The sequence below is a fragment of the Salvia miltiorrhiza genome, chromosome 5 (assembly GCF_028751815.1).
Source record: "Salvia miltiorrhiza cultivar Shanhuang (shh) chromosome 5, IMPLAD_Smil_shh, whole genome shotgun sequence".
NCBI lineage: Eukaryota > Viridiplantae > Streptophyta > Magnoliopsida > Lamiales > Lamiaceae > Salvia > Salvia miltiorrhiza.
Window position 1 is genome coordinate 15,740,462 of NC_080391.1, and position 22,331 is coordinate 15,762,792.

General features: G+C 40.3%; 1 protein-coding gene across 1 annotated transcript; it reads left to right on the forward strand.

The window, feature by feature from the left end:
- The first annotated feature begins 12,556 nt into the window (after positions 1-12,556).
- On the forward strand, positions 12,557-18,609 carry LOC130986330 (mediator of RNA polymerase II transcription subunit 25). The gene is made up of 15 exons (XM_057909717.1): positions 12,557-12,795; positions 13,157-13,187; positions 13,361-13,424; positions 13,567-13,697; positions 14,307-14,510; positions 14,594-14,659; positions 14,928-15,147; positions 15,439-15,509; positions 15,614-16,432; positions 16,664-16,717; positions 16,983-17,011; positions 17,213-17,281; positions 17,386-17,470; positions 17,602-17,688; positions 17,786-18,609. The coding sequence occupies exons 1-15, from the start codon at positions 12,698-12,700 to the stop codon at positions 18,362-18,364; spliced, it is 2,607 nt and encodes an 868-aa protein (XP_057765700.1). The 5' UTR covers positions 12,557-12,697; the 3' UTR covers positions 18,365-18,609.
- The last annotated feature ends 3,722 nt before the right edge of the window (positions 18,610-22,331 follow it).

Sequence of the window (22,331 nt, forward strand, 5' to 3'; positions counted from 1 at the left end):
GATATAGCATTGACAAAGCTCAAGAAAGAATGGATTCGGCTCAAGTTGGCATACAAGGGATTGTTTTTCACATTAAACATCAAAGAAAAATCTAGGGCCCTAAGTCAAAGAATCGTGCCCAAATCACACAAATCATGTACTAGCAAAAATGAGTCCTCAAACAAAGTCAAGATTTCCTAGACACAGCAAATTCTCACCATAAACATGCATTTTTCAGTTTGGTCCTGATCTCACCGGTGGGGTATTCTCTGTATCCTCACAACTACCATCATGCATTTCATACTCAATCCACCAATCATACCAAAACAGAAATCAGCATGCATAATCTTTCACCATCAAACAATGCAAGTAGACTCGACATCAAAAACAGATTAAACAGACACTAAAACAAGAAAAGCAAAAGATAAAATAAATCCTAATCTACGAGTTAGGGGGAAAAACTTAATTGTTTTGGTCGGAGGATCTTGCCTCCGCATTCAGCCGGTCCATGATTGCTTTGAAGCCAGCTTCCATAGCCTCCCTCAGGGTTGTGATCTCCGCACTCAGCATCAGTAGCTCGTCTTTTACTTCATTCATCTCTGCCAACAACATTACGCTCTCGCTGCTGACAAGGCGGGGTCCCTCTGGCTCCAATGGTCTCCTCGGTTCTGGTCTAGCTGCCGCTGCTCTCTCAGGATACACCAAACGGTATCTCCCGCCTTCGTCTGCTTCGACCACCCTCCAACGCACGAACCTGCCCAAGTCCAGAAAGCGACTTTCGGCCAGGGCTGCATCATCTGAGCTCTTGGTGTCGAACTTAATGAGCTTTTCTGCCAAGATGGTCACCAGTGGGCAGAGCGAGAGGTACTTGTTGGTATGGGTTACCCCATACTGAAATTGAAGCGCCACGGTGAGCCCGAAGTTCACCTTTTTCCTCTCCATCATGCACCACAACAGGAAGACTTCCTGTTGGGTGACCACATTGGAACCTTCCAGCCGGCCGTAGATGTTGTAGGCCAGCCACCTGTGGCAGATCTGCAAAGCGGGGTCCCTGATCTCGTTCGATTTGCTGATGTTTTTGACATACTTGCTTCCGGTAGATAGCAGTGACCAGTAATGGTCAATCCGACTCCTCCACTCCGGTGTGGCTATGGTTTCTGCCTGCTTGTACTCCTCATCGTAGACTTCTGTGGCTTCAATCACCCCCAGGTGGATATTCAGCTCGTTGATCGAGAGCGGGAATATCCTTCCTTGCATCTGGAACCGCAAGGTACCTGGAGTCTCAATTGTGTAGTTCCCCTTGGGCTTAAACTCGACAGTTCCCATGAACTCCTCCGTCAACTTCTGGTATGCTTTAGGGTTCCACTCCAGTATCTTCTTCCAACCAATCCCTTCAAAATAACCCTCTACTTTCTCCTTGATCCCCAAATCCTCCAAAGCTTCAGTCATCAGAAAATACCAAGGGGTAATTTCTCTGTTTTGCAGGACGGCATACCTCTGACTTTCTCTCGGTATGACCACTCCGAAAGCAGTGGTGCGTAGCAGCCCCTTCTGCTTCGCAAGTTTCGGCTTTGCAGTAGTGGCTGTACTGGAGGTGGTTTTCTTTGGTGCCAAAACCTCCTCGGATTTGGAGCTATCCACGGTCTCAATTCTCTCTGGGTCTACCTCCATTGGCTCCTCCATCTCCTTGGCCTTCCCCTTTTCGGCCGCAGTGGGTTTTCTTGGTTTCTTACTCTGCTCAGCTTTTGTTCGGGTCTTACTGCCTGCCGGTGCTGGTTTGGCCTTAACTGGTAGTGGGGGCTTGGCAACATCTAGCTTCCTTTTTACTCCGGGTCTCTTGCTCTGGGGTGTCGGGATTTCTACTTCCTTTTCCTGAACGGCCTCAACTTCCTCCGCTTCATCATCATCTTCCTCGTCCACCTTCTCTTCTTCACTCTTCTCCTCCTCCGCTTTCTCTTGTTCTTCCTCTTCCGTATCTTCGGAAGCTGTTCTTCCCTCTTGCACGGAGATTTCTGGAATTTGCGGTTGCGGTTGCGGTTGAGCTTGAATAGGTGGTGATGCGACAGTGGACCGCGCTGGAGTTGCTCTGCTCGCCTGAGCCTTCTTTGATTTTTTCACAGGAGGGGTGAGCTCGGGCTCCCCCTCTTCCGGTTGTGTCGACTCGGCGGCTGCTCTTGCTACTTCTCGTTCCTCTTGTTGGAGGACTTCGGCACGCCCCTTGTCCTCGGGCTGGATCTCCAGCAAAGGGTCTTCGGCGATTTTAGTGGAGGTCTCCTCCGAAGCGGTCCGCCTTGTGGTACGCTTTGGAGGTGGGAGTTTGGCGCCTTTCTTCTTCGGTGGTTGGTTGCTTCCGGAACCTGCTCCTCCTTTGGTTTTGGCCATTGCGATTTGCAGAGATCAAACTACTTAGGATTTGTGCAGAAATTTCGGATTTTGTGGGGGTTTTTGGAGGTAAGGTTGGTCTTTAAGAAGGGTGATCGGTAATTATGGGAATTTAGGGTTTGAGGTGAGTGGTGATCGTGGTGTAGCAGTTATCGGAGGTTAGGGTTTGTGGGGAAGAAAATCGTGGGTTGAGGCTTTGAAGAAGGTAAGTGCGACGGTTATGGCAGAAAAAGTATTTTTAAGGAAATAAAAATCATGGCCAAAATTTGAAATTCAAATTTTCTGCGGAAACCGAAGGGTTGCAGTCACATCGCCGCCTGCCCCTGACACGCTTGCGTCATTTCCCTGCGTAAGCCCTCTCCCAGACCGTTCCAAACCCTAGCTCTCCACCTACACACTTTGCAACGCAAAGTGGGCTCGGATCAACCTCTGGGCCTCTTTCCAATTATCTCAGCCCGACTTACCTGCGCGTTAGTGCGTCCAAACAAAACAAAACAAACTTAAAAGAAAAGAAAAGAAAATTCGGTATAGACCATACCGAAGTAGCCACACTGGGTTGCCTCCCAGCAAGCGCTCTTGTTTCTCGTCTTGAGCTCGACCTTCCTTCACTCTTCACTCGTACTCAGGGTCGAGAAGGTGACATTCCTCCTTCTCCTTTTCTATTTTAGCAAGCTCGTGATAGGGCTTAAGGCGGTGCCCATTCACCACGAACGTATCAACTCCATTGTGATCATATACTTCAATGCTTCCGTTTGAAAAGATTTCTTTGATCACGAATGGTCCTGACCATTTTGAGCGGAGTTTTCCAGCCATCATCTTGAAGCGTGAGTTGAAGAGTAGGACTTTCTGCCCCACTAAGAATTCCTTCTTCCTGATCTTGGCATCATGGATCCTTCTGGTTCGCTCCTTATAGAGCACCGCATTGTCGTAAGCCTCCAACCGAAGTTCCTCCAACTCACTCAGTTGCAGCTTCCTTGTTTCTCCAGCTAGGGTCATACTGAGGTTGATTTGCTTGATTGCCCAGTACGCCTTGTGTTCAATTTCCACGGGCAAGTGACATCTTTTGCCATAAAGTAGGCGGAACGGGGACATTCCAATGGGTGTCTTGAAAGCAGTCCTGTATGCCCATAACGCATCTCCCAAATGATCACTCCAGTCCTTACGGTTGGGGTGCACCACCTTTTCCAGGATGCTCTTTATCTCTCTATTGGAAATCTCGGCCTGGCCATTTGCTTGGGGGTGATATGCAGTGGTGACCTTGTGTGTCACCCCCATCTTCTTGGTTAGCGTTCTGATAATGGCATTACAGAAATGGGACCCTTGGTCACTGATTAAAATTTTGGGTATACCATATCTCCCGAACACTTGCTCCTTCAGGAAACCTGCCACGGTATGAGCATCATTACTTGTGGTTGCTTTGGCTTCAACCCACTTTGATACGTAATCTACTGCCACCAGAATGTACTCATAGTTCCTTGACTTTGGGAAGGGTCCCATAAAGTCAATCCCCCATACGTCGAACACTTCGACCGGCATGATTGGAACTTGTGGCATTTCATCCCTTGCGGTAATTCCTCCAGTCATCTGGCACTTCGGGCAGCTCCGTACCCATTTCCTTGCATCCGCAAATATGGTGGGCCAGTAGAATCCACTCTCCAAAATTCTGTGGGCCGTGCGCTTTCCTCCAAAATGTCCGCTATTTGCTGTTCCATGACACATGTCCAAAATTTGGGCATGCTCATCCTCAGGTATGCATCTCCGTATGACTTGATCTGCTCCAGTCTTCCATAGATATGGATCCTCCCAGTGGTAGTATCGTGCTTGCGCGAGTAGCTTCCGTTGTTCGAATCTTGTCAATCCTGGGGGTAACTTCTTAGTAATCAGGTAGTTAGCTATATCCGCATACCAGGGCTCCTGCTTGGTTAGAGCATATAGTTCTTCTTCTTCCTCCAGGATGCTCATGGAATAAAGTTTCTCGTCCGAAAATGTATCGGTAATGGGCATACCGTCATTCTCTTCCAGTTGCAACCTGCTCAGATGATCTGCTACGAGGTTTGCAGCCCCTTTCTTGTCCCTTATCTCTATGTTGAACTCTTGCAATAGCAAGATCCACCTGATGAGTCGAGGTTTGGATTCCTTTTTGGCCATCAAATACTTCAATGCGGCATGATCCGTGTAGACCACCGCCTTTGTTCCCAAAAGGTAGGAACGAAACTTTTCTATGGCAAACACCACCGCCAAAAGTTCTTTCTCAGTAGTGGTATAGCTGGATTGTGCCGGATTCAGTGTTTTGGATGCGTAATAGATCACGCAACTCTCCTTGCCTTTCTTCTGTCCCAGTACTGCTCCAACTGCGTGGTTGCTGGCATCACACATGATCTCGAACGGTAAATCCCATACTGGAGGTTGAATAATGGGGGCCGACACCAGCTTGCTTCTCAGAATCGTGAAGGCCTCCTTACAATCATCATCAAACTCAAACGGCACGTCTTGTTGGAGAAGTCTGGTCATGGGCTGGGCAATCTTGGCGAAGTCCTTGATAAATCGCCGGTAGAAGCCTGCATGGCCGAGGAATGCCCGTATGTGCTTTACGGTTGTCGGGTAGGGTAATTTGGCGATGGAATCAACTTTCGCCTTGTCCACTTCAATTCCCCTTTCTGAAATCACGTGCCCGAGCACTATTCCTTCTCTTACCATAAAATGGCATTTTTCATAATTGAGGACCAAACTCTTCTCCACACATCTTTTCAAGACGAGTTCTAGGTGTTTTAAACAAGTGTCGAAAGAGCTACCATACACGGTGAAATCGTCCATGAAGACTTCAATGCAATTCTCCAATAGGTCGGAGAAGATGCTCATCATACACCTTTGAAAAGTTCCCGGTGCGTTGCAGAGTCCGAACGGCATTCTCCGGTATGCAAATGTCCCAAATACGCAGGTGAAAGTGGTTTTCTCCTGGTCCTCATGTGCCACAAAAATTTGCATGTATCCGGAGTATCCGTCTAGAAAACAGTAATAGGCATTACCGGCCAACCTTTCCAACATCTGGTCGATAAAGGGCAGTGGGAAGTGGTCCTTCCTGGTTGCATCATTCAGCTTCCTGTAATCAATGCAAACTCTCCATCCAGTTTGCAAACGGGTGGGCACAAGCTCGCCTTGATCATTTTCTACAACCTGTATCCCTGACTTCTTCGGTACGACATGGACTGGACTCACCCATTGGCTATCGGATATGGGGTAGATGATTCCCAACTCCAACAGCTTGAGAATCTCTTTCAGCACTACCTCTTTCATGACCGGGTTCATCTTCCTTTGAGAGTCTCGAACGGGTTTGGCTCCCTCCTCAAGGTAAATGTGATGCATGCACTCCGTAGGACTGATGCCTTTAATATCAGCTAAGGTCCAACCGATGGCTTCCCTGTTTTCTCGTAATACTCTGACCAATCGCTCTTGCTGCACGACAGTTAGATCAGAACTGATGATGACTGGTAGCGTCTCTTCTGGTCCCAGATAGGCATATTGTAAATGCTTAGGTAATTGTTTGAGCTCCAAAACGGGTGCTTTCTGGATTGAAGGTAGCAGCTTCTCGTTCTGCCCATACTGAGCCAACAACTCCGGTTTGCTTGTCTCTGCTCCTCCAGCTAGATAGACTTCCTGGATTAATTCCTTGATCTTCTGGTCTACCTCCACCTCGGCTTCTAAGGTGCTTTCTCTGAGGGAGTAGAGCTCCATGATAGCTTCCTTCATTTCATCGTCCTCCATATGCTCAGCATCCCGATCAGTCAGACCATATTGAATCACCTTCTCTGTGGTATCCCTGGAACCGAAAGTAATTCCTTGTTCTTGCACCAAGGGTTCAAATACATCGACCATGTCCACCGTCTCCATTGCTTGTTTCTTCTTCATGGTCTCATAGATATTGAATTCCACTTGAACTCCGTCGAACTCACATGTCAAGATTCCGGTTTTCATATCAATCTTGGTTCCGGCGGTCATCATGAACGGCCTTCCCAATAGTATGGCATTCTCTCCAGTTTCAGGTCCGGTATCTAGAACATAGAAGTCTGCTGGGAAAATCAAATCTCCAACCTTGATCAGCACGTCTTCCACTACTCCTTCAGGGTAAGCGTTGGACCTGTCAGCCAACTGTATGACCACACGGGTGTTCCTCATCTCGCCAACATTCAATCTCTTGTACACAGCCAATGGCATCACATTAATGGAGGCCCCTAGATCCATCATTGCCTTATCCATGTTGGTTCCTCCTATGTTGCATGGGATGGTAAACATCCCTGGATCCTTTCGCTTAGTGGGAAGCTTCCGTTGGATCACCGCCGAAACACTTTCTCCCATCACGTAGCGGACCTCTTCCTCCATTTTGACTTTTCTTGAACAAAGGTCTTTCAAGAATTTGGCATATTTAGGAATTTGCCTGATGGCATCGAGTAGAGGTATGCTCAGCTCAACCTTTTGAAACATCTTCATCATTTCACTTGCTTCTTTCTCTCTAGCTTTCTGTTTCAGGCGTCCTGGGTAAGGTGCTTCGGTTGGGTTGCTACCTCCAACTTGTTCATCAGTTGGACCCTTCCCGTTCTTATTCCAGCCTCCTCGAAGCAATTCAGCCTCTGCTAACAATTCTTCCTCCTTTTCTTCCCCCTCAGGAAACTCGGTTAACACCACTTGGGCATGCTTTCTGGGGTTGATTCCCATGGCTGGGAGTTTACCAGCGTTCTCCTCTAGTTTGGCCATTGCCTTGGTCAAATGACTAATTTGCTGGTTAGTTTGGTTCATGCCGGCTCGAATTTCATTGCGAAACTTCTCGCTCTCCTTAGCCATGCTTTCAATTGCTTCTTCCCAAGGTGCTCTCCGATGTGGGGGTTGGTAAGGAGGTTGTTGCTGATTCTGGTTGTGGTGTTGAGGTGGTCCTAACTGGTACTGTTGTTGATGCTGGTTCTGATTATACTGAGGACGTTGCATTGGTGCGCCCATATTGTTCTGCTGCTGGGGCTGACCATCTTGCTTCCACCGAAAGTTGGGGTGATCCCTCCACCCAGGATTGTAAGTATTTGCATAAGGATCGTACTTTCGTGGATTCCCATCATGTCCTCCGATGGCATTGACATCAACAATATCTTCACCAAAATTTGGACAATTTTCAGATTGGTGTCCGGTGGCATCGCAAAGGCCACACTGGCGAATCTTCTTCGGTATAGTCAAGCCCGACAGAAGTTCCTTGAGTTCATTCATGCTCTTCTCCATCGTTTTCTCCAAATTAGACATCTCCCATTTTTCTTCAGCTTTCCTTGGCTTCTCCAGATTCCTTTCATGCCCTTCATCGCGTGATTCTTCTGCCATGGTGCCCAACAGTTGGAAGACTTCCAACGGGGTTTTGCTCATCAACGATCCATTACAGGCTGCTAGGACTAGACTGCGATCGTTCCTCCGCATGCCCTTTACGAAGCTCTCCACCTGATCTTTTGGAGAGATTTGGTGATGGGGGCAATTGCTTAACATTTTCTTGAATCTCGTCCAGTATTCGTAGAAGGATTCTAGCCCATCTTGCCTGATGCTGCGGATATCCCATCGCATCCGCTCCACTCGTGCTGCTGGGAAGAATTCTTCCAAGAAAGCCTGTTGCAGTTGTGCCCATGTAGTGACACTCCCCTCGGGTAGGTCATACAGCCATCTTCTTGCATTGTCCACCAAGGTAAAAGGGAAAAGTATTAACTTGACATACTCTTGCTGCTCGTCATTTGATTGGTGCATGATTGTCATCTCAAAATCTTGGAGATGAGTGTGAGGGTCATCTCCTTGATATCCATTGAACTTCGGTAAGATCTGAAGCAATGATGGCTTCATGTCATACCGACGAGGTGCGAACGGATTTGCGGGTAAGGTGATTCCGTTCGGCCTCAAGTTGAGGTTAGTTGGGTATGCCAACTGTCTGAGGGTCTGCTCCGGTACGACATCTGCTTGTTCGGCTTCTGCCATAGCTTCGCGTCTCGCTATTCGTGCTTCTGCGCGCAGTCGTCTCTCTGTACGATCAATATCGGGGTCAAACACCAATGCTCTTACAGCTCTACGAGTTCCACGCATACACCAGTAGCGGAAGATGGAATGAGGAGAGAACAAAATTGCTGCGCGTCACTCCCCGGCAACGGCGCCAATTTTGACACGCACCCGTCGTGCGGTGCGGACAAAATACCTGTGTATGCCCAGTACAGACAATACACGTTTCTACTTCTCACAACAAGAACTTAGTCTTAATGGCAAGCGTAGGGTCGAATCCCACAGGGAGTGAGGAACCACTTTGTTCTCCTACGACAAACTGAGGTGTCACAATTCTCAATCTGTATACGCTGCACAAGAAATAAACAAGATCAATGATAACAAAGGGGTGAGGTTATTCGGTTAGGTCATAACTGTTGTTAACATTCGTTTCGGTCATGGGCACACTGATGATCCGTCTATGATCCATACAATTCCAAGGCGTGGCCCAAAGACATTGGGGCGTTTCAAGGAACTGTACTTCTCATATAGGATGGTTGATCTCATTATGGTCACTTGGTCCGAAGGTCACACAATCCCCGGTCACAAGGCAGTGCTTCACTCCTCCTTAGATAGTAGCCATACCCGTTACTCACCAAGTATGGCCCTCACCAACCTTCTCTCTCGAGGTCCCCAACTTTGCGCTTTTGGTGACACATGCCTCCTGGACTCAACTATTTTCGGCTTTGTCAGCCGACCAGTCATAGACATGCTACGGCGCCGAGATTGCTTTCCTCGTTTGATAACCATGGCTTTATGCCTCGTCACAGTTGATGGATGTTCTCTAGAGAAGCCCAAGACTGAGGGAGGGCAGTGTATCCCATCAACCCTTTCCCCACCTTCTGGATCTACAACGCCTTTTGTTGACGCTGCTCAGCTACTCGGTCTTGGGCATACCGATTGTTGTACTTTGGCATGTCCTGGCCTTTGCTTGACATGGACGGCGTTTTACCGAACGGAGATCACCCGTTAGGCCCCTACTGCCCATGATGTCGAACAGATCCTTCCGGAACCACGAGATTCAACCGAAAGAACAAGTGCCTCACGAATGTTTACATATTAACAACAATTACTTCCACCCCTAAAACCTCACCGAGGGAATTACTCACACATAACACAATTCATAAATGCAAAAGGAATTAAACACATGATAGAACGAAATGAAATGCTGAAATAGATAAAATAGTACCTAGGCTTCAAGCCTTCGAACTTGTCCAAAAGTAATAGCACAACGGAAAAGGGAAAATACGGAATTGTAAATTATTTTGGATGCCACACACGGCGAACTTAATTGAATACTGAAAGTAAAAACAAGAGTTTTTTGGGTGCCAAGAAGTTCTTCACGCTGCACATCATTAGCCTTTTATACTGCCGGATGGTAGAGGCCTAACCCTAGCTGCGCCGGTTCCAAATCTTCGCCGGGATCTTCTTTCCTTAATTAGCTCGATCTTTGATTGATCCTGATTGAAGATGGCGTCCAGCTGCAAGCTTAGTCAACCTTTCCCATTCCTTCGATCCTTCCAATTTCTTCTTCAACCTTCCGCTTGTTCCATGAGATCTCCGAGATTGACCTTCCTTTTATGGCTCTGGCTGTCTGCTTCTTCTGGTAACGATCAGACTGACTGCTCTTATCGGTGTGGCTCATACCAGGTGGTTGCTCCAGGTTCCCATGCCCCAAGTTGGATTGGAGAGGTACTTGTTGGCCGAAGCTCCATGCTGGTAAACATGACTTACCAATCTGGGCTCGGTAGTGCCCATTCTGATCGCATTTCTTCCGTTTCCGCTCTACTGACCTTCCTTCCTTCACAACTTCGTTTTTCCCCCGGACAGACCTGAACTGACACAAATAAAGGAAAAAAGAGGGCCAAATGGCCCAAAAGTCGAAGACGCATCAAGGATCATCGACATCATCAGCTATATCCCCCCATCGCTGAGAAGAGGCCCCAAAAGAAACCCCAGACATCCTCTTAAAGGCACTGGAAGAAGAGGAGTCGACAATGAAATTCTGAATAACCGCACTTGCCGATTGGGCAGCAGAAACCTTCTCCAAGAATTCCACCGGTTCAGGGGAGAAGCTGCGGCGAGGCACCACTGAAAGCTTTGACCCCCCTTTCTGTCTGGGAGGATCAAGAGAGACCCCGCCTGTCGAGGAGGAGCTTCTGAAAGAAACATAACTAAATCTGTTCGGGTCAGGCGATGGCAAAGACCGGCCCCGTCCACCACGTCCCTGAGGAAGAGGAGGACGAGCCGCGATAACCTTCTTTGGATGAGGCGAATGCGGTCCCAAAATGCGCTGAGTCATATACATCTACCAAACAAATGAGACAGTTTGAAGTGAATTAGAACATACAAATGCCCTAATAGTTTCCATTTCCCAACATCACAACATCCGTTCATATTCTTGCCACATTCTATAGCCATGTCGTCTCTGTCCGCATTCCATGCTCGTGTATACTCAATAGCATTGATACACTCTTCATGGTCAACCTCAATATTTTCCAATATCTCAAGCAAGCATCACATTGTTACTCAATCGGATCCACAACCATCTCGGAACGTATAAAGTTATTAAGGAGGAAGCACGCTATTATGAGTCTTGTTTGGATTTTAATTAGGTAGTATGTGGGGCTCCATAGGATTCCTCAACGCATTTTCATTATGCCGAAGGCACGCTAGACAACATTGCATGCTTTAGTATATCTTAGATTGAACAATTCTTATAAGACTTGCACGTCCGCCAAGATTATGGCAATTTGCTTGGGCACGAGATTTAATAAAATTGGTGATGTTTTTGATGTAGTGGAGAAAGGGTCCCATCATCTATACTATATTAAAAAGGGAGTTTTCAATTTGAAATTGATTTCAAATTGATTTAGGTGGCAATTTTGTGAATAATAGAAAAATTAAAGTCAAAAGTTCAAACTCAAATTAATATTTCTAAATTTTCGCATGCACATTTAATTATGTGTAGATAACTGTCATTAACTTTTTTTTAAGAAACAACCATTAATTTTTAATATTCCATTTACATATTTCCATTAATTTTTTTCATTTTTTTTAAATTGTAAAATTCGATTAATTGTAAAATATTTAATATGCATATCAAATTAAAGATCACGATAAGAGCTTTAATTTGATATATTTTTTGTAAATATATGATTTAAAATGTTCAAATTTTTAAATATTAAAATTTTATAAATATCTCTCTCCTCTCTCATCTTTTTGAAAAAAATGTATTTTTAATTCTTTTCTATTATTTTTTATTTATTTATTTTTAGCTTTTTTTTTGGCTTTTCATAATATCAAATTTTATAATTGTAAATTCTTTTTTTATTTTTTAATATTCAATTCTAATATATTTAGTTAAAAATAAATTTTATTATATTTATGAGTATGATAATTAAATTAATATTACTCCCTCCGTCCCCAAAATAAGTTCCTCTTTGGGGACGGCACGGGTTTTAAGGGAAAATGGTAAAGTGTATTGATAGTGGAAAAAAATATGTTATAATTAGTATTGGGAGTGGTGAAAAGGTGAAAAAGTGTTATAATTAGTATTGGGAGTGGTGAAAAAGTGAAAAGTAGGAATAAATAAAGTATTATTAGTGGTGGGGTAGTTGTCCAAAAATAGAAAGAAAGAAAGAGGAACTTATTTGGGGGACGTCCCAAAATGGAAAAAGAGGAACTTATTTCAGGGACGGAGGGAGTATTTTTTATATAAATATAAAAAATACAAAATATTTTCCCGTGCATTGCACGGGATGCAAATGCTAGTTTTATGAGATGAGTGGTTGAGATTGAATTTTGAGTGATTTTTTTGTAAATAAAGAGTGTTAGTAAGGATAAAATATTAAAGAGGATGGTGGGACCATTGCCTTAAAAGGAAAGTGACATAATCTTGGCGGACGGATGTAGTAGTTCTTATATAATTAATTATTTTTTTAAAAAATATTTTTTTTAGCCCGACTAATTTAATGGACTAGCCCAAAACCCGAATATTTAGGGTTATGATTAGAACTTTTTAACTTGAAAAGATTTACAATCTGATTAGCCTGCACTCAAATAACCGGTAACTCGATAGGACTAGCCTGAAGCCGGGTGGTTTGGCCCCATTGACGTCCCTTATCAAAACCCCTAAAAACATCACAAATCCGTCAAATCAATTGAAGGGCGCCCATATTAATCCCAATTCGCTGCTGCGACGAGGTAATCAAAGAGAGGAAGAGAAAACGAAGTAAGCCAATCTGCTAGAAAGGCTGGCGATTGACTGGGGAATTCCGTCGAACACATGGTGGCGAAGCAGTTGATCATTGCTGTTGAAGGCACAGCTGCCATTGGGCCCTTCTGGCAGACTATCGTCTCCGACTACTTAGATAAGATCATTCGGTAATTTCACGAACTCGCAACTCCACTGCGTGTTTTATCTGTGTGTGCGCGCGCGTCTAGTTGATTATGATTTTGTGTTTCGGAAATATTGACTTGCTTAATGAGAAGCGATGATTTTTTAATAGAGTCATGTGATCTTGTAGTGCTTATGATAGAATTATAACTCCGGACCGGTGTGTGTGAGTGTTTTTGCCTCATTTTTATTCTTCTGATATAAATCTTGAATTGATTGTTAAGATTGAATTTGCACAGCTATTTGGGTGAAAATTGTGATCTTCAAGTTTGTGAAATAGGCTGAGCTTGTGCAGTTTTCCCCTTAAATCCTGTATGTTCTGTTGGCTTATCTTCTAAACCTTTGCAGATGTTTCTGTGGGAATGATTCGATGGGTCAGGTACGCATAAATGACACATTTCATATTTTACTCAAAATAAATGAAAAAATTATATGAGTGATGACAAGATTCGGTGTTTGCAGGTGTTTTTCATGTTATTTTCTTATATATATATATATATAGAAATCTTTGATTTTGGCATCAGCTGTATTATTCTTTCTTATTATTTTCAGAAGCCATCAACCCCACAAGTGGAGCTATCACTGGTCGTGTTCAACTCGCATGGTCCATACAGTGGTGTGTAGTTTGTTCCAATACCTTTTCCATTACACATTTGAAGAGATATTCTACTCCAATTCAATGTCTTAGTAAGATTAGCTTCCAGTATGTGTAGCTTATCATCCCTTATCTCCTCTTAACATCATTGTTTTTCATCCAGCTTGCCTCGTGCAGCGGAGTGGTTGGACTAGAGACATGGAATTATTGTTTCACTGGCTCTCAGCTATTCCATTTGCAGGTGGTGGTTTCAATGATGCTGCAATTGCTGAAGGGCTAGCTGAAGCTTTAATGGTATCTGGATGTGTAATTTTAGAAGCATATTTTCTTCCAATTATTTTATAGGGTATCTGCTGATTTTAGTATTGGCAACACACAAAAAATGCAATTTATAATTTGTCGCATTTTAGGGTACAAAATGCCATGTTAGGCCACATTTTGAATCCGGAATTGCCTCTAAACTACAAGTTGAACCTAATATTTTGCATTATGCTTCTTGAGGATATTAGATATGTACTTGAGGGTTATATGCCATTATCATCAAATTTATTGTCATTCCTTCAACACGCAATAAGCCCAAATCTGATCTGACTAGTATGCTGTTAGTGTTACTAATTTGCATACATAAATGATATTTTGCATGGTCTGAGAATTATGTGTCAAATGTTGTCAATTGCAGTATAATACGTTAATACCAAACGATTGCAGTCAACCATTTAGTAAATCACTTAGCATTCATATAATATCTTTGAGAACTAAAATCATTAAGGTTATTTGGGTTTTGTAAGAAAAATTGAAGGATGAGTTCCAGATTACTAGAAATATTGTATTTATTTTTATTTTATTTTTACTTTTTTTTGCTTCATTCTGTGGTATTTTACTAATTTTTATTGCATTCACTAGATGTTCTCTACCTCAAATGGAAACCAAAATCAAAATATTGAGTCACAAAGACATTGTATCCTTGTTGCTGCGAGCAACCCTTACCCATTGCCAACACCTGTATATCGACCGCAACCCCAGCATATAGAGCAGAGCGACAATATTGAAACACCAACAGATAATCGTCTATCTGATGCAGAGGCGTTAGCAAAAGCATTTGCTCAGGTACTATGAAAAAATTCCTTCTGTCTTGAGAATATATACTGTTTCTTATTACAAGGCATCTCAGCCGCATTTGTCTTTTGCAGTCCGCTATCTCTTTGTCTGTTATTTGTCCAAAGAAGCTACCCAAACTTGGAGCTATCTACAATGCGGTACATTTTCCTACTTTCTTAAAGCTCATATTTTTCATCCTGTTGTGTTCTTTACAAACTTGTTTGGGCTTAAGTATATCATGTTCTCCGGTTTTACTCTAAATTCATTAGAGTTGCTTTTGCTTTGCTTTTGTAATGATTTGATGGTTGTGCAGTTTGCTGGTTCCACTGTAGTCCTTGAATTATTTGAGATGGAATCTTTCAGCTCTTATTTTATCTTTCAAAGAGCTGTTGACTCTGCTGATTTCATTATGAATTTGTTAATCAGGGAAAGAGCAATCCACGAGCCGCAGATCCACCTCCAGATAATGTTAAAAATCCTCACTTCCTTGTCCTCATCTCAGATAATTTCATGGACGCCCGTGCTGCTTTAAGTAGATCTGGAATGTTAAATTTGCCATCAAATCAAAACCCTGTGAAGATGGATGTGACGCCTGCTGGACCTGCCCCTCCAATTTCCGGACCACCTATGGCATCTGTTCCGTCAGGTGGCTTTGCATGCTTAACTTAGTTCTTTGCCTATGATTGCCGTGCTTTGATTTTTAGACGTAAACCTAGACCTTTGAGAAATATCACTTCCAAAAAATTCTCTCTCTTGCTAGCTAGATAATTTGGTCATCACCCTCGATAATCTATCTATTTATTCGTTCTTGATCAAGAGGTTATCTTAGATGATTAGAGTATGGTTATTTTTTGTCTACTTTTGATTTGTGTTAGATGATTTCTATTGTGGTGCTTAGTAATTATTTTGGTGCTTACGCTGTACACTTTTTCTTCAGCAAATGGATCTGTCATGAGTCGCCAACCAATATCTGTCGGGAAAAACATCCCTCCTGCAACTGTAAAAGTGGTAAGATTTGGGTTAGTTTTTTCTGGAGTTTCTGTTGAGACGTTAGAGTCCTTATTGCTTCACATCTAGCATCTATGTCATAATCTCGTCTCCAAATTCATTAGGAACCGACCACTGTGCCCTCTGCAACCGGGCCTGCATTTCCACATAATTCATCTGTCGCTAGGCCTGCTTCTCAAGCTGTTGCAAGCTTACAAACTTCTTCACCAATATCAACGTCACAGGAAATGACTCCAAACAATGAAAATGCTCAAGATATGAAACCTCTTGTAAACAATATGGCGCCCACCTTGCGTCCAGTTGGTGGTGCAGCAGCAAACGTGAGAATTTTGAATGATGTGGCACAAGCACGTCAAGTCCTAGCTAATGGGACCTCTATTGGACTTCCTTCTATGGGTGGTACACCTATGCTGTCAAATATGATGTCGAGTGGAATGGCATCTTCAGTACCTCCTGCTCAAACTCTAATGTCGTCGGGTTCATCGGTTGTCGCAACAATTACCGGATCATTGCCAATACCAGCAACTGCCCAGGTTGCTCCAAACTCAGGTTCTGCACCATTTACTTCAACAGCTGCCACCGTGCCTGGAAATTCTAGCCTTGGCATGTCACAACCTTTGAGTAATCTTCAAGTAAGTGGTAGTATGGGTCAAACGCTCCCTGGCATGAGCCAAGGGAATCTCCCCACCACACAAATGGCACAGACAGGAACGGGTATGAATCAGAACATGATGAGTGCTGGCGGTGCGTCTGGTATGTCTTCTGGAAATGGCAACATGATGCCTACTCCAGGAATGTCCCAGCCGATGCAACCAGGAATGCAGCCTGTTGGTGTGAATGGTTCTTCGGTAAATATGCCCATGAATCAGCAGACATCAAGTGCAATGCCGTCAGCACAGTCAAAATATGTTAAAGTCTGGGAGGTATCTATTCTGCTCTCAGTTTGTTGATATTTAGGCTTAAGCTTATCCACCTGTTACTCTAAATATGTTAACTGGCTATTTAAATTATCTGGATTTTTTTCTTGAAATCTACTTTTAATTTAACTTGTGGAAAATAAAGAATAAGCAACATGCAACATATAAGATTGAGTCCCCTGTTGCAATAGTGTGATCGTATTCAGCCTCTGAATATTTCTTTTTAATGGGATACAGGGAAACTTGTCAGGACAGCGTCAAGGCCAGCCTGTTTTCATTACTAGACTGGAGGTAAGCCCTTACAAGAGAAAATTTGCAATTCTGTTCATATTTTCTTTTCTTTTTCTTTTGAATAGAATCCTGTTCTACTTTCAATAAACCGGTTACACAAATATTGTATAATAATTCTTTTGTACTGTGTTGAATCTATAAAACCTTCCATTTCACTCTTGGTGTCATGTCAATGGCATATTGTTCTGTTAACCTGTATGTATTTTCTTTTCCATGCATACCATTTTCTTTCTTCATGTTCTTATATTCAGTCTTCTGGTGTCAGGGATACAGGAATGCCTCAGCTTCTGAGACGTAAGACAATTTTTCCGATGCTTTACTTTGTCTTTGCACCTTTCTTGCATTGTTATGCTGTGATTCTGATTAATTCATGAGAATAACTTCTCACTGAATCAATGGCAATATGTGCTAATATTTTTCCCCTTTTCTGACAGCTGAACCTAATTATCGACATCTTATTAACTATTTACTTCTTGACATTTTTTTTCTTTACAGGCTTGCTGCAAATTGGCCTCCGACAATGCAGATAGTTCGCCTGATATCCCAGGACCATATGAATAACAAGTAATGCCCCCTTAGTAAAGCTGCACTCCTTTTGTTGCATGTCTGATACATGTTATATTTGTAGTTGAATACTTACGTGGGAGTTTATTGGTTATTTATGCTAGGCAATACGTTGGAAAGGCCGATTTTCTAGTTTTTCGTGCAATGGATCAGCATGGATTTCTTGGTCAGCTTCAAGAAAAGAAACTTGTAAGTCATCAATGCTTAACCATGAACTTCATGAAAGCGGCAGTTACTAATCATCTGATCAAACAACAATTTTTTATTTTTATTTTTTTTGAATGTAATCCTCATATTTCTCAGTTGCATGGAACTCTTAGTGTGCAGTAATTCAGTTACCATCCCAGACACTGCTGCTCTCGGTTTCTGACAAAGCATACCGCCTGATTGGAATGCTTTTCCCTGGGGTAGGAAACATCTTACTCCATTTTCGGTTTATTAGCAGTTGATCATCGTATCTCTCTCTCATGCAACGTGACTATCATACCCGTGCCATCTCTTCAGGATATGGTGGTGTTTAAGCCTCAAATACCCAATCCTCAGCAGCAACTTCAAGCACAGCAGCACCAGCATCTACAGCAGCAGCAACCGCTCCAACAAATGCAGCAGCAGCAGCAGCAACCGCTTCAGCAGATGCAGCAGCAACCAGTTCAGCAGATGCAGCAGCAACCAGTCCAGCAAATACAGCAGCAGCAGCAACAACCGCTCCAGCAAATGCAGCAGCAGCAGCAGCAGCAACCAGTTCAGCAAATGCAGCAGCAATCGCTCCAGCAGATGCAGCAGCAGCAACCACAACTGCAGCAACAGCAGCCCCTCGGGCAGATGCAGCAGCAGCAGCAGCGACCCCTCATGGCACTTCAGCAGCAACAGCCTATGATGCAGCCACTTCAGCAACAGCAGCCGATGTCCCAGCTGCAACAGCAGCAAATCCCTCAAATGCAACAACAGCCGCAGCAACAGATGGTTGGTACGGGTATGAATCAAGCGTATATGCAAGGTCCTGGACGATCCCAGTTACTGTCCCAAGGACAAGTTTCGTCACAAGGTGCTCCGAACATGCCTGGAGGAAACTTCATGAGTTAACAATACTTTCTACTTGCTATTAGTTTGTGTAGGTTCATCTTTTGGTAGCTTTCATTTAGCCTTCGTCTAAGAAATTACTTGTATGACATGATTTCTTTTTTTACTGATTACTGCTGCTTGTGCTTGAGGCAGAGGGTTTGTTTTTCATTTGTATCTGGTACAGCTTGTTCATCTTATAATGTGATTTTTGTTTGTGTCAAGTCAACATTGTACCTTCTTTTTTAATGGATATAATTTCTCTTGTATATGTAAAGATCAGAGGGAAAGTAAAACATAGAATTTAAAATATTCATTCACATGGTACTATTTTAATATATACTATATATATTTTAACAATAATGACATTTGAACACCAGGTGTACTGAAAACTTGGTAAAAAACCGATTTTTTTAGTGGATAGAGAGTGGGCCGGTTTTAGGGGTTTATTATTTTTACTATTTTATCCCTTGATTTTTTCTATGTATATATATCTGAAATTAGTCTCTCTCCCTTGATTATTTTGTCCATTTTCTTTCCTTTTTTTTCCGGCTAATTTGTTTCCAATTTTCACAAAATCTTCCGTTTTGTTCCCTTATTCTTCGAAGACTTTGTTTCCTTATTTTTATGTTTTTATTTCAGAAAATTTTATAAATTATATAATTCGAATATTTTTTTTTTCGGTTTTGTTTTTGATTTATTTGTTTTTAAATTTTATTATTGATTTGTTACCAATAATTTAGTGTTTCTTGTTATAATAATTCTAGATTTGTTTCCAGTTATTTTTTTTCTAAATTAATATTATTTATTTTTTCCCGAAAATTATTACTCCTAAATTTTGTGTTTATTTGTTTTTTTATTAATTTGTTTCAACTAATTTTGTGTTTCTCCTTAAAATAATACTAGATTTGTTTTCGGATATTATTTTTAAATTTTTTCACAAATTAGATTTTTTTATAAGATAAAAGTAAATAATATTAAATTATGTTATTATTTCGGATATTTATATTGCTAATTTTTTTTTATTTGTTTCCACTAATTTGTGTATTCCTCGAAAACTAATCTTAAATTTGTTTCCACTAGTTTAGAGATTATAATTCTGCTATAATTAATCCTAGATTTGTTTCCACTAATTTAGATATTCTAATTCTACTATAATTAATCGTAGATTTGTTTCCACTAATTTAGGGATTCTAATTCTCCGAAAACTAATCCTAGATTTGATTACCTAATTTAGAGATTCTCCTAAAAATAATCCTTTCAACATATATTTTATTTTTCGATAATTATTTTGTATTTTTTGAATTGTATGTACAAATATACATTTGTTCAGTTTGGAAACAATATAATGGGGCATCAGTCGAAAAAATAAATAACATATACTTAGATTAAATGTATTATAATAATGCAGTAAACGCGATATAATAATAGGAAATAAATTTTAATTAATTAATAGAAATAAATTAGTGAAGGTTGGAAAAAAATGTGAATACGATGTGATTTTGGTTGGAAAACTATATACATTTTAGACAATGTATTATAATATAGTATTAAACGTGATATAATAATAACAAATAATTATACTTAATGAAATAGAGTTGAATTAATTAATTGAAATAAATTAGTGAATTTGAAAAAAAATAAAATTTAAAACTATACTATACTTTATTTTAATATATTATAATAAAGTATTGTAATCGATATGATGATAACAAATTGAACCACGATCGTGTGAGTAACGAAGTTGAAATAGTTATACTCAATGAAAAAAAAAAATTAATTAATTAGTTGAAATTATATAACAATATACTTGAAGACCATATATTATAATATAATATTAAAGTTTTAATAATTAAACTCAACATTCATCAAATTTAATTATATAATTGAAATATTATTAAAGTTGGAATAAAAAATAAAGTATAGTCAATCGTATGCAAAGATTTTTATTGGAATCTATATAACATATAGTTGAATACAATGAATTATAATATAGTATTAAACGAGATAAAATAATAAGAAATAATTATAGTAAATGAAATTTAGTTGTATTAATTAATTGAAATAAATTAGTGAATTTGAAAAAAAATAAAAATAAAAATAAAAATGAATCATACGGTGGTATTTTGGTCGGAGAACTATATAACAAATATTTGAAGACAATGTATTATAATATATTATTAAGCACGATATAATAATAATTTTTCGCAATGTAATAACTATATACAATGTAATAAAGTTGAATAATATAATTGAAATAAAGTTTTGAATTTTTTAAAAATAAAGTATACGCAATGAAATAAAGTTTAAAGAATTAGTGATTTTGAAAGAAAAGAAAAAAAAAACAATACGTAGGGAGGTTGCGCGGTAAACTTTATAACATACACTTGAAGACAAAGTAGTATGTTATAGTATTGTAATTGATACAATAACAAGAAAATTGGCTACCATAGTGTGAATAGAAAAGTCCAAATAGTTAATCTCAAAGAATCATATACTTGAATTATAATTTAGTATGAAACGCGATATAATAATAATGAATAATTATACTCAATGTAATAAAGTTGAATTAATTAATTGAAATAAATTAGTTAATTTGGAAATTAAAAATTAAATAAAATCAACCATGAATCATAAAAAAATAAGCTTATATGTCTTGCTTAATCGTAAAAAAAATGAACTACAATTGTGTGAGTAACGAAGTCAAAATAATTAAACTCAATGCAAACAAGTTTAATTGATAGTTGAAATTAATTAGTGAATTTGTAATAAAAAATAATGAATCATATGATGGGATTTTGCTCGAAAAAAGTATATATAACGTATACTTTATTAAAAGCGATATAATAATAAGAAAATGAAATACTATAGGGTGATTAGTGAGAAAAAAATTAAATAAGATGAATCATATGCAGGGATTTTGATCGTAAACCTATATAGCATATTCTTTATTTGTAACACCCCGCCCAATTATATTAAGTTTAGAATTTATTTTCGAACTTAGAAGTAAGATGATTCACGCCGGATATAAAGAAAATGAATTTATTTTTAATTCCAACAAAAATGATTTACAAAAACATTTGTAAATGTAGTTATTGAATTTATATGCATTGCATATTTATTTAATTTAGCATTCAAGTATTTTCACGAGCTATTTATTTAAGCAAACACTGAACGATTATTACAGTTTTCATAGTACAACCCGGAAGACTTTTTATTTTATTCAATCACCTAATTTATCCACCTACTCTTCCACCACTAATTTTTTCTTTTCCCTACCACTAACTTATTTTTATCTAATAAACATGAGTGGAAGTGTGATGAGTGAAGATAGGATTAGTGTGCTAAGGTGGTAGGGAACCAAGCTTTAATCATGAATAATGCTTTGTCCTTAATCATTCTTCCATTGCAAGACAAAGCTCATCACTTCACTCCCTCACACTTCAATTCTCGGCCTCCCCTCTCTCTCTCTATACTCTCTTTTCCTCTATTGATGTCCATTGAAGAAAGCTTAGAGAAGCTTCATCAAACACTACTATGAGATAATCCACCATCCAATCCAATCAAATACTATCATATCTCATCAAATTCAAGAAGCTAGAGCTAAGATCAAAGTTGGAGCAAAGTCTTGATCACCTTTTAAATCCTTGAGTAAGTGATCTTAGATTATTTATTTGATCATATTAATGATATGTGAGTGAGTATATGATCATGATTGAGCAAGAAAATCACCCAATTTATTTTTATGAAACTTTCGAAAATTAGGAGCTTGAAACCCTACGAATTTTGTTGTTTATTTTCTTGACTTGGCTTGAGTTATATGATGATGGATTTGAGTTTATGAGATGATCTAGATGATTAATGATGGATGAGATTGAAGCTTGAGGTTGAGAAGTGAAAAATGAAAAATGTTAGTTTGAGGAAGAAGATGATATATATGTGTTTCTATATGTGATTTTGTTATATGATGTTGATTTGAAGATTTGAGTGG